The 13,365-nt window shown below is 34.8% G+C and overlaps 1 protein-coding gene across 3 annotated transcripts; it reads right to left on the reverse strand.

The window, feature by feature from the left end:
• Positions 1-46: 46 nt before the first annotated feature.
• On the reverse strand, positions 47-12,127 carry LOC143465916 (alpha-L-fucosidase-like). 3 transcript variants are annotated; one of them, XM_076964459.1, is made up of 6 exons: positions 11,635-12,127; positions 2,504-2,723; positions 1,983-2,233; positions 1,759-1,903; positions 1,408-1,608; positions 47-1,096 (listed from the first exon to the last, which is right to left on the reverse strand). In XM_076964459.1, the coding sequence occupies exons 1-6, from the start codon at positions 11,748-11,750 to the stop codon at positions 680-682; spliced, it is 1,350 nt and encodes a 449-aa protein (XP_076820574.1). In that variant the 5' UTR covers positions 11,751-12,127; the 3' UTR covers positions 47-679. The 3 variants fall into 3 exon arrangements, with proteins under 3 accessions (XP_076820574.1, XP_076820566.1, XP_076820558.1); XM_076964451.1 differs by lacking the exons at positions 47-1,096; positions 1,408-1,608; positions 1,759-1,903; positions 1,983-2,233; positions 2,504-2,723 and adding exons at positions 3,312-4,258; positions 4,405-4,605; positions 4,715-4,859; positions 4,960-5,210; positions 6,380-6,599 and having other exon boundaries at positions 11,635-11,892; XM_076964443.1 differs by lacking the exons at positions 47-1,096; positions 1,408-1,608; positions 1,759-1,903; positions 1,983-2,233; positions 2,504-2,723 and adding exons at positions 7,028-7,994; positions 8,110-8,310; positions 8,393-8,537; positions 8,638-8,888; positions 9,067-9,286 and having other exon boundaries at positions 11,635-11,895.
• Between the last annotated feature and the right edge of the window lie 1,238 nt (positions 12,128-13,365).

Raw genomic sequence — 13,365 nt, forward strand, 5'->3', positions numbered from 1 at the left:
GAAAATAAGGACAAATCTTAGAAATAAGGATGATATGACAACCGTGCATAGGTACAAGTTTAATCAACAAGATCACTGCTCGATATCATGATGCTCATCCAATTATTTGGTATGACAAATGCAATTCCACCCTACGTACAACATAAGTAGAAGTAATGTACAAAATTTACAAAACTTCAAGAAAGTACCCTTTTTATAGTTTGTCTGACGTTTGACTTATTTTATATTAAGACAACTTTGTATAATCTCGATTGTAAGCATTGTCAACATTTATAAGATAAGACCGACGAAACACTTGTGTAAAATTTTTTCACTTCCATTGCACAAAGTAGAAAACACAGTAAATTGACAAAATTGGATTGCATCATTATACATGGCCAAAAACGTAAAACACAATGAAAAATACTCTAATAATAATTTGTACTGAAAATATTTGTGTGCAAACAGGTATGACAAATTGCACAATTGATAACAAATATTAAATGAAAAACCATCTTCCATGGCACAAACTTCATCAATTTATTATGCTGCGGCAGACATAACTGTTAATCAATGGCACAAAAGGACCTAAAGAAATCAGCATATACATAAAACATATATTATTTTTCCTATCCGACTACATAAAGAAATATATTTTTATAATAATAATAACAAGTAAAACATGTTCTGGTTCAAATAATTACTCAAAACCATTGAATCTCAAAACAAGACACCACTTTAACCCAGACCAAGCTGGAATATCAACTTTTACACCGGATGGTTTCAATGGCTCCCATGTCAGGTTTTTTGCTCCTCCAATGAGATCAATTGTAGAGGATGATGAAGTTGCAAGTGGTGATCCAAGCTTGATGGATGAAGACCATTCAAGTACAAATGCATAGACTTTGCCACCTTTAGCAGTGTACCAGACATCAGGGTTTGTCGTGTCATTCTGATGTTTCCATGGCACACTGCTGTATACTGCTTCTCCATTGATACCAAGCCACTTGCCCATCTGACGAAGTCGTTCCTCGAATATTGCTGGAATAGTACCCTCCTTGGTGGGGCCAATGTTTGCCAGCATATTACCGCCACAGCTTATTGTTTGCACAAAGGTCTATAAATCAAAAATGTTGTGCATATAAAATATGCCCATTACAGTATATAAAATATAATAAATTGACCAGGTTATAAAGTATGGACGCACAAACAACAACACAACAAAATATTGGCAAGCAGATTTCCGCCACAGCTTATTGTTTGCACAAATATCTTTGAGGGAAATAAAGAACTCAAATTTATGAGCTGTAAACGAAGAGCTAATGAAAAAGACCACATACGCATATTCATCATACAAACCAGTTACATGTGAGTGCAGTTAGATTAACTATTAATCTAGCTACTACAGTTTATTTTACATCAACTAACCTCCAACAATTCTTCAATGGTTAAATAATCACTCAGAGGTGCATTTCTTCGATATCCCCAGGATCGTTTATCAATGGTCATTGCATTTTCCCATTTGTGGGTTTGCAAAGTTCCAGGATTATATCGGTCTTGACATGTATAGTAGCCACCATGTTTGCAAGGTGTTGCTTTTCCCCAACGATCATTGACAACAACCGTGTCCTAAACATTTTTAACAATATAAACGACAAGTTTTCCTTTTTGGTCATTTACTGAAAAATTCAAGGACTTCAAGACACATGATTTTTTGAACTTGCATCACTGCACAAATGTCCTCTGCAAACAACTTTAAAAAATAAATAAATGCTAAACCTTAACAGGGCTTGAGTTGTAGAGCCACGCCAAGAATTCTGTGCTGTTCCAGTATTCACTGCTTGCCTCCCACTGACCATCAGACCATATCAGTTCAGGTTTGTAATTGTTGACAAGATCATACAGTTCAGGCAATGTTTTTGTTCTGAAATATTCCCCTTATATCATGCATCATAAATTCATAATAGTCGTGTTTTGTAAAGGTAAATCAAACAGCATCATACCTGACAAAATCTTGTGTGTTGAAGCCATTTGCTTTGTCTTTCAAGTAAAGTGGATTAAACCATTCAAACAATGAATGGTATAGTCCAATGTGTATTGAAGTTCTATTTCGAACAGAAAATACCAAATCCCCAACCAAATCACGACCAGGTCCAGCATCATAAGAATTCCAGTTCCATGAATTATTAGATGGCCAGTTGGTAAAACCATCATGATGTTTCGTAATAAGATTAATATATCTTGCACCTGATGCCTAAAAAAGAAGATTTAGTGAAGAATTTCCGACAATTCTACCTGAACATTTGCAAGACCAAACAAAATGGACGTGCATGAAGAATGTACTGATCGATTCATAAATCGATGTGCAAGCATGTCACATATATATTGCTATGGACATACGTGATTCAACTACCATATGTAAATATTTGTTCCATGATTTAGTAACATGCAATTCTAAATGCAACCCTTTATCCTTCAGGTAAAAATAGGCAAATGATTGACAGATGTGTTAATACGCACTCACCTCAAGCAAATCTGCCCATGAATCTGGATCATAAAATTCTGCAGTAAATTGTGGAACAAAGTCAGCATATGTGAAAGTAGGTGGGTAGTTTTCTTTCATAAAGTCGACGTAAGATGGATTTTTTGCACCTTTCCAATACCACCAAAACCACTCACTTCCAAAACTTGGCACAGAAAATAATCCCCAAGAAACGAAAATACCAAATTTTGCTTCATCAAACCTACAATTATACAAAAATGTTAGCGCATTATTGTTTATGGTAGCTTTGAAAATACACTATTTGAATCTTTTTGAAGTACAGAACGAAATACTAAACTATTTTATTTTTTGTGCTTGCAAGATGTTTCAGAAACACATACTGCATTAACAAATATAATTGCATCGCAATAAACAAAAAATTGTTTGTGGCAGAAAAATATATGTACAATTATGCATATGTTATGTTTTCCTTTGTTTTAAATAAAATAATTTTATTTTATCATGGCTGCTCATGAAATGAAAACACATTACACTCTAATGAATACAAAAATGTATTTTCTATTTGCATGTATCCTATGTCGAACTGCAAAGGTGGCAGCACACAGTGTACATTAAATGAAGGTCTGCAGTAAAGAAGGAATAGTTTCAACTTTTATCACACAATGCTGCATTGTAATGAATTTGAAACTTAAGTTGCTTCCTCGTAGAATCCAATGGGAAAGCAAATGTATTAAATAAAATTGTGCGAAAGTACTGTATCTGTTATAAAATTCCTCCCTACTGCAATGAGGTAGTCTAACTTGCTCAAAATGAAACTTGAACAGGCCTGTTTGACGAATTACAGAGTTTTATTACGGCAATATACCGATATACAGTACTTTGTTGATGCATATGTTGATTGAAGAATATTAAGCAATACAGTTTGTCAAAACCTGTTTTCACAGGGTAATACATGCTTGCAACTTTTGATATGACTACATACAATGTGGTGAAATAAGAATCAATAATAAGCATTACAGAACAATGTACACTTCATAGTCAAACATAGGGTAACTGCAGCTACAAAATCAAATCATTATAAAATGAGGTTAAACTCCACAAAGATACATAAAACATTCATATATATATAAATATGTAATCATAACAATCATTGCATGATAATATATGCGTTAGTGTTAGTGAGTGGTTATTATTTACATGAGAGGGAAATACAAGACACTAACCATTCGTTTACTGCATTTTTGCATTACTGAGTATACGATATATCATCAATAGATTGTATAATCGAACAGGATTGGGTTAAGTAAAGCTGATAGGTTAACAATTACTACTGGACAGCCATGAATTACAGTAAGATGGTTACTGAAAACCATTGAATCTCAAAACAAGACACCACTTTAACCCAGACCAAGCTGGAATATCAACTTTTACACCGGATGGTTTCAATGGCTCCCATGTCAGGTTTGTTGTTCCTCCAATGAGATCAATTGTAGAGGATGATGAAGTTGCAAGTGGTGATCCAAGCTTGATGGATGAAGACCATTCAAGCACAAATGCATAGACTTTGCCACCTTTAGCAGTGTACCAGACATCAGGGTTTGTGGTGTCATTCTGATGTTTCCATGGCACACTGCTGTATACTGCTTCTCCATTGATACCAAGCCACTTGCCCATCTGACGAAGTCGTTCCTCGAATATTGCTGGAATTGTACCCTCCTTGGTGGGGCCAATGTTTGCCAGCATATTACCTCCACAGCTTATTGTTTGCACAAAGGTCTATAAATCAACAATGTTGTGCATATAAAATATGCCCATTACAGTATATAAAATATAATAACTTGACCAGGTTATAAAGCATGGACGCACAAACAACTGTTAGCTACTAATTCAAGTCAACAATGTCGGCTATACAAAGCTCATACCTCTAGCAATTCTTCAATGGTTAAATAATCAGTAAAACGTGTATTTCTTCGATATCCCCACGACAGTTTGTCAATGGTCATTGCATTTTCCCATTTGTGGGCTTGCAAAGTTCCAGGATTATATCGGTCTTGACATGTATAGTAGCCACCGTGTTTGCAGGGTGTTGCTTTTCCCCAACGATCATTGACAACAACCGTGTCCTGGTGAAGAAGGTAAAAAAATTAAAAACTGCTCCCAAATGGGAAAATATTAACAAGAATTTGATGGAACCAATATCAAAGTAAACATGATGTGTAAAACTCATAATACCTTAACAGGGCTTGAGTTGTAGAGCCATGCCAAGAATTCTGTGCTGTTCCAATAATCACTGCTTGCTTCCCACTGACCATCAGACCATATCAGTTCTGGTTTGTAATTGTTTATGAGGTCATACAATTCTGGCATTGTTTTCGTTCTAAAGTTATAAATTTTGTAAAAATAAAAGTATTTTGATAAACTCTAAATTTAATAAAACTTCACATATTGGGTTTTTTTTTGACATCACAGCAACAAACCTAACAAAGTCTTGAGTCTTGAAGCCACCTTCCTTGTCTTTCAGATAAAGTGGATTAAACCATTCGAACAGGGAATGGTAAAGTCCAAAGTGAATTGAGGTTCGATTTCGAATGGAAGCAGCCAGATCACCTACAAGATCACGTCGTGGTCCAACATCAACGGAATTCCAGTTCCATGAGTTAACAGATGGCCAGTTAGTAAAACCTTCATGATGCTTGCTGGTAAGAGCAATGTACTTTGCCCCTGAAGCCTGAGGACAATATGCTTTATTATGAAAGGAATACTTTACATCTGCATAACGTTGTTACTCCAAGCTTGTGCAATTTAGCCAACATGACTGGAAAATATTAAGTAAATTTTAAGTTCCCTGAAGTGTTTTAAATTGGCGGCAAATCATCATGAAAACAAGATTAGAGGATAATATAATTGATGCATTTTTAGCGATCAATTAGTGCATACTTGTTTGTACATTCTTTTTTACAAAAAAGATTTGTTTGATCTAAAGGGAGTACCATATGGCCCGACAACGGCATTAAACATAGCACCAGTGCTCAGTGGTGCCAAGTGTTTAAGTCACTTAGGCATTGTACCCTTGGTTTTGTCTAAGCTAGCATATTGGATTATATACGGTACAGCAACCTATCTGGTATGGAAATCTTTATCCTCAGACTAAGAAAAGTCTTTGCTCAATTTAAACGTAGCAATGATTTCTCACCGCTCAAGCCCTACTGGAGTCACCTCACTTACAAGTCCAACAACTTTTGTCTGGCTTAGTTTAGGTGCTGTAATTGCTCACATTACACTTGTTTCTTTCTACTATTGTGTGTATCTTTATAACCTTTTACTACAGAGTTATGATAGCCTCGACTTGAGTTTGTAAACGTTATTTATTGAAGTCTATGTGAAAAATTTGAGGCAAAAGTGCATCAAATTAAATAACAAATAATTAATATTTGACGTTTCTAATCTATAACAACCTAATGAAGTGATTTTTCATGGTGCTTATGATATGATGACCGATGTTTTGATTAATTTCCAGCTGACAGGAGCTAGTTATGCCTTGGGTACCACAAACACAACAGTTACCAAAATTTCGAATTAAAGAGCCTTGAGATATGAGTTGCTGTTTACATGAATCTGAGCAGTCGATTCACAAAAACCAGAAAAACTGTTCAAGTTATCTGAAAATTGAAATAAAGCGAAGGTAATATATCGAGATTCCACTGCACTTAGTGCAGTGCATTTGGTAGAAAATGCTTAAAAAATGAATTGTGTTGTTGAATATGATACAAATGTTGAAAAGTCATAGCAAAATGCCATGTTACTGTCACTACTATAGTTTGTTTCCTGTAGGCTGCTGCATTAATTTTTTTAATGTGTTATCATTATGAAGTAGCAAACAAGTAAAATGTTACCTACATCAAACAAATCTGCCCAAGAGTCTGGATCAAAGAATTCAGCTGTGAACTGTGGAGCAAAATCAGCATATTCAAAATTTGGCGGGTAGTTATCTTTCATGAAATCAATGTATGCAGGAATTTTTGCTCCTTTCCAATTCCACCAAAACCACTCACTTCCAAAGCTAGGTACCGAAAACACTCCCCAGTGCATAAAAATGCCAAACTTTGCTTCATCATACCTAGATATTTCAAACGAACAAAATGTTACATTAGCAAGCATATTTGCTGCCAAAATGAAAATACATGAATCATCGAATAATGGCCGAGTTTAAAGTGATGGCAACTAAATATGTATCTCTGTAAGTGCTAAAGGTATTCAGTAAGACATCTACTGTAATGAGTTTAATAATACTGAACCAGCGCATTTGTCAGTCAAGCACATATTCAAATGTTTGACAGCAAATTGTAAATTCACATGTAAACAATTTGGAAAATGCGATTCACTTGATTTTTCCCCAACTAACTGCATAGTTCATGCTATGATGCTAGTATAAGCTGTCACTTGCTTCTGTAAAAGTTCTTTTGTTTCACTTCATTCTGACCCCTAATAAATTTTCTTATAAACCTTGCACTGTGATAAGATAAAAGACTAACCCATACATTGTAGTCACTGAACAAATTTTATTTATCAGATCCTAGTTTATAGTTACAACTAATCATAATGTATTTATTTTTGAATACAAAGAGCTTGAAAAGTGTATATGACAACACAGTAATGATCACGTTCCTAACATGCAAATTACTCAAAAACACACACAAGATTAGAAAGAAAGATTATTGAAAAAAACTGTATGACGCATAACGATAACTATTTTTAAAATATCATAAAAAACGGCTACGTATAAAACTACCTTAACAAATGAAGGCTGGTAAGAAGTATATATTTAATGATTGCTTTATACAGTTGGATATATTGTACATAATGGTTCCTGGTCGATTAAACCTAGACTGACTAAACCCAGGAGAACCTAACCAACATCTATGAGCAGAACATTCACTGACTTCAAATATCCTGGTTTAATTGTCCGTTAGCTGAATTGTCCGTGAGTTGAACTGACCATCCACTGGATACAACACTTCTGGATACAAACAGTTTATTAAAGTATTAGAACTGCTTTGAGATAATAGATCATCTAGTGAGATATAAGGGAAAGAAATCACTGGAATCCATTGAATCTCAAAACAAGACACCACTTTAACCCAGACCAAGCTGGAATATCAACTTTTACACCGGATGGTTTCAATGGCTCCCATGTCAGGTTTGTTGTTCCTCCAATGAGATCAATTGTAGAGGATGATGAAGTTGCAAGTGGTGATCCAAGCTTGATGGATGAAGACCATTCAAGCACAAATGCATAGACTTTGCCTCCTTTAGCAGTGTACCAGACATCAGGGTTTGTCGTGTCATTCTGATGTTTCCATGGCACACTGCTGTATACTGCTTCTCCATTGATACCAAGCCACTCTCCCATCTGACGAAGTCGTTCCTCGAATATTGTTGGAATAGTACCCTCCTTGGTGGGGCCAATATTTGCAAGCATATTACCACCACAACTAATGGTTGTTACAAAGGTCTGTGAATTATAACAAACAGCGTGTTTATAACTTGTGCATGGCGAATATGGAATTCATCATAACAAGTTACAGATTAACTATCTCTTGGTAGTGGTACCATCAGCTTCAACAAACCTTGAGCAATTCGTCAATGGTTAAATAATCACTCAGAGGTGCGTTTCTTCGATATCCCCAGGAACGTTTATCAATGGTCATTGCATTTTCCCATTTGCGGGTCTGCAAAGTTCCAGGATTATATCGGTCTTGACATGTATAGTAGCCACCGTGTTTGCAAGGTGTTCCTTTTCCCCAACGATCATTGACAACAATAGTGTTCTGAACAACATTAAACAAAATATGTCCGTTAACTGAAACTAAGCTGTACAAGTACTTACACTACTGCTATTAAAATACCTACCTTAACAGGGCTTGAGTTGTAGAGCCACGCCAAAAATTCTGTGCTGTTCCAATATTCACTGCTTGCTTCCCACTGACCATCAGACCATATCAGTTCAGGTTTGTAATTGTTTATGAGGTCATACAATTCTGGCATTGTTTTCGTTCTAAAGTTATAAATTTTGTAAAAATATAAGTATTTTGATAAACACTAAATTTAATAAAACTCCACATATTGGGTTTATTTTTGACAGCAAAGCAACAAACCTAACAAAGTCTTGAGTCTTGAAGCCACCTTCCTTGTCTTTCAGATAAAGTGGATTAAACCATTCGAACAGGGAATGGTAAAGTCCAAAGTGAATTGAGGTTCGATTTCGAATGGAAGCAGCCAGATCACCTACAAGATCACGTCGTGGTCCAACATCAACGGAATTCCAGTTCCATGAGTTAACAGATGGCCAGTTAGTAAAACCTTCGTGATGCTTGCTGGTAAGAGCAATGTACTTTGCACCTGACGCCTGGTTTAGAGAAGAAAGTTACATTCTGTTGCTAAACTAAATAGCTTGTGTATAAGGGTATACGTACAAATAAATTCTTTAATGGAATAACAAAACAAATCTTTTTATGTAGAAACATCTTGCAAATAGGTGGAGAAATTTTACCATTTAAGTGTAGTAAAGTAATTTGGTTACTAACTTTAAACAAATCTGCCCAAGAATCTGGATCAAAGAATTCAGCTGTGAACTGTGGAGCAAAATCAGCATATTCAAAATTTGGTGGATAATTTTCTTTCATGAACTCAATGTAAGATGGGATTTTTGCTCCTTTCCAATTCCACCAGAACCACTCATTTTCAAAGCTGGGCACGGAAAACACTCCCCAGTGCATAAAAATGCCAAACTTTGCTTCATCATACCTAAATAAGTCATGTCAGTCAAGAAGTTAAAGTTGACTGCTCAGTCTTCATTTGAACGAGTTAACTGAGGACTCTGTTGGGAGGGCACATGTCTTCCAAGTATGCACTTTGCACCTGCTTAAATTTGATCATCTAGATCATCCTTAATAGGTTAATGAGTCATTTAATAGGTATATCCATAATATACTCGGGAAGCTCATATAACTTTAAGTAGAAGGGATCAACTAGGTTACTGAATCTCAACTATATTCAAAGTTATTTAAATTGATGGCAAATAACCATGAAATCTTGACTGAAGAGTAAAAAATGCACTTTTAGCAATTGACACACATTCATTTAGTTCCTTTTTGATAAAAATTTTTAAATTTGTTTAATCTAGACAAATTGCAATATTACACAACTGTGCTAATGGCATTAAACATAGCAACGGTAATGTTTAACTATCATAGTGGTTTAAGCTTAGTAAACCCCGCCTTGCCTCGTAGATTATCATCAAGTGCTAAAACCTTTCTGTACTCACCTTACTGTTCTAATTGCCTTTGTTGCATTTAGTGCAGTAAAAGTATAATTTACGCTCTTGAATCTTTTTGTTGTTACACAAATCTCTATAGCCTTTTAACTATAAGAGAGTGACAACCTCAACTTAGGTTCTTAAATGATACCATGTTCTAGAATTTTAAGGAGTAAATAAAAGCATTAATGAGCAATTAATTGTTGATATTTCTAGCCTATAAAAACCTTTCACCAAAACATTTTTTGGCTACTTTCAAGATTGCAGATGCCATTTATGCCTTATGGACTGCAAAGCAATTTTGAGGTAACCAAAAATTTGAGTTAAAAGCTTCAAGTTATCCCTAACTGTTTACATGTATTTTACTAGGTAATTTACCAAGGCTGGATTGGACCACAATTCAGAATTAAGCAAAGTCAAATCTTTGCTGTATATACAGTGCAATATACAAATTATCACACAAAAAGACAAGATATGAAATATAAATTTTACGGATAGGACGAAAAATAAATTTTTTAAGTTTTTATTCATGAAATAAAGCAACTACATATTTTATGTTTGATAAATTTTCATAATATTAGATAATATTTTCACATATCCCACAAATTCAATCTAGAAACACAAAACTGATCTTGCAGTATTTGCATTTTCCCAATAAACTAGAGAAAATTTACAGCGACAAAAGGACACAGTTTCTGTTTAAGCTTATTTTGAAAAAGCACTTTTCCACAAAATGTAATCCAATTGTCACACAATACAAAATGTATTAGCTTTTTATATAAAAAAATAAGAGGGAAGAAATATGAAATCATGTGCACTACAAAGCTATCAAAAAAGGCAACAATTCTACTATGAGATGCTGGTTGTTACAAAGCTGAAAATGGCGGCTGGTTTGCTTAGCAATTAAAAGGCTGGGCTCACAGTCATCTAAAGTAGTGTTCCATATAACCCAGTGGTGTTAACAAGACAATGCCTGTCTACAAGGCGTTAATTTGCACCTGTTCAGTGGTAATGGTAAACACTTTCAAATTTGGGTAAAAATACAAAAAATTACAATTATCATGAAATGTACACAGGCAAGCTCTGTAACCAGAGTTCGGGCAGTGAGAAATCATCAGCAAGTTTAAGTAATGCCAAAACTTTTCTAGTCCATAGTTAAAGATTCTAATACCAGAATTTTGGTACATGTGCAATACTTTTATGTAAACATATACCACAGCTATTTCTATGTATCATTATACAACAAACGAAAATATTTTGTTGTTTAAAGATGATCTTTGTATCAAACATAAGAAGAAAATTATTAAAGCATGCAAAAATTCTTATCAAATTTAGGTAAAATATTTTAAAGCAAAACATCTGATGAGTTATTAATGCTATGGACAAAACTTTATTTCACATCAAACAGGTTATAGACAATGATATGAACTAGGCTTATACTGATTTGGGCAAATCTATTTTTGTTCATTTGTATTTATAATAATACTAATGCAAAACTTACGATGCTGAGGACTGCAGCAAAATTGTTCAATAATTCTTGAACAACTAGAAAAAATTGGACAGCAAAAGAAAAAAATGGTCAAAATGAAATAGTATAACATTTCAAAGAACTGTAGAAAAATGTAGCCTAGTTGGACTAGTATACAGTTAATTGGCATAACTGGTTAAATTATTCACTAAATTACAATGAAATGTAATACAGTCATGTCCAGCGTGTCTTAATAAAACTTATACATAACCAGCTAATCATGAAAACAACCAGAATATATATCTCTACATATGCCTAGCCTATACAATGCTTTTTGTCAGGTTTGTAGCTAAATTTCGTAAAACTCACCAGGAGGGAATTGGACGTTTGTCTAGCGAATCCCAGGTTGGTTCGTATGTTGTGCTTGAAGCAAAATTCAAACAGCACGTTGCAGCAAAAAGCAGAACACAAACAAAAATCTTCATTCTTCCCTATTATGCTACTATACTAAGTTAAAACACTAATCGGAAACAAAAAATCCGATGATCCAAATCCAAAAGCTGAATGATAAGCAGTCTCATAAGGCGCCCATAACATCAACCAAAGATTTTGCGGATAACCGTTTCCAGGTGTCCCTGACTGCCTGAGCTAAGCGTGAATGAGCATCAAGCTATTGAAAGTAAAATAATCTAAGCCTATAACTAAATAAGCAAGCTGGATAAACGTGACCAAGGCTTCCTTTACTGAGAGATCTGCTAGGCCTAATGTGCACTTTAACAGACATGTAAAAACATACGGATTTTGTGGCTTTAAAAGTAACCTGGGCAGCGTTAATGTTGCTTCGCCGTTTGCAAGGTAAGTAAATCTTACAAACAACTCCTTTGTTTACCATCTGGGGTTGATCACATACTTGTTTTGCAAAAAATTTATTTCCTCTGCAGTGATTGGTCATGCGGAATAACAACAACTCATGCGTAAAGTGTTATATAATAAAAACAGTGATATATAATTTTTGCAGGGGCCAAAGTTTACCTTCTGACCCGGGCCCATATTGCGCTCTACACGACCCTGGGTAAAATAATAGTTGTTTTCGGACTAAAAATGTTTGAGCACTTGTTTGCTTCCTCATTGCTCGAGCCTCGTTTACCGAGCTAGAGTTTGTGCAAGTTTCGATTTTACCTTGTTTATTGTTCGATTTTTTATATTGTATTCTCTGAATTTAGAACTGTTCAACGGGTTCACTGAACCTTGGGCAAGCATTATTGATGTCTTGCCCAAGAGTCGCCACTAGGTATCGAACATGGGACTTGGGCCACATAATCGCAAACTCAGCGACCTAGATAGAGCGATTTTAGATGTTTCAAATTATGGCTTATGTCACTATGGCGATTATTATTCTTTATCAAAAGTACCTTAAAGATATTATTTTGAAATGTATTTGTGTTAAACTGTAAAAAAACATATTATATGTGTTGCAAAAATTATATTAATTTCTAATTATTTCAAACTAACTCTATTTATTTCAAATAATTTTATAATAAGTAGAAAAAAGCAGAAGGCAGTAAGATTTTATTGATGTAAAAGTTATTACATTTCGTCCTGTAGAACTGAAGTTGAAAGCTTAACAAAAGGGGCGTTAATTTCATTCGAGTCATATTTCATTGAATGGCTCTATTCAAGTCATATAACGTGGTCTAATGGTACGCAATGACGATAAATTTGCCAATGTTTTAGCGTCGGTGTATACTAATAGGCAAATATTTCAACACCTTTTGCCTCACTAGATATCCGTTAAGTAGTAGGCTATTTCCACGTATAGTCAATTATTTTGATCGTTTACAATAATCCCAAAACACAAAAGACTTCCTGCAATAGATATGCCCGTGTTGCAGCCGCTTTAGGCTTAGGCTACTCTAATTTTACATCAGATCTGGGTGTGAGGTGCAAAAGGTATAGATATAGACTGAATAAATTAGAAATGGTAGACTATTTTTGCTAGAAAACACTTTTAGACTGCTGCGGCATTGTGCATAGATAAAAGTTTTGTAACCGTCATTATAGGCTTCAAGGGTGTTTCCAGTAGTTGCCAATTAACTAATA

The sequence above is a fragment of the Clavelina lepadiformis genome, chromosome 1, assembly GCF_947623445.1.
Source record: "Clavelina lepadiformis chromosome 1, kaClaLepa1.1, whole genome shotgun sequence".
Lineage (NCBI taxonomy): Eukaryota > Metazoa > Chordata > Ascidiacea > Aplousobranchia > Clavelinidae > Clavelina > Clavelina lepadiformis.

Bases quoted from the DNA above. Each gene is read 5' to 3' on its own strand.
- LOC143465916 (XM_076964459.1), bottom strand. From the start codon at position 11,750: ATGAAGATTTTTGTTTGTGTTCTGCTTTTTGCTGCAACGTGCTGTTTG. The intron at 1,904-1,982 runs GTATGATGCTGT...GGAATATTTCAG, and splicing joins AACACACAAGATTTTGTCAG to AACAAAAACATTGCCTGAAC. The intron at 1,609-1,758 runs GTTTAGCATTTA...AAAAATGTTTAG, and splicing joins ACAACTCAAGCCCTGTTAAG to GACACGGTTGTTGTCAATGA.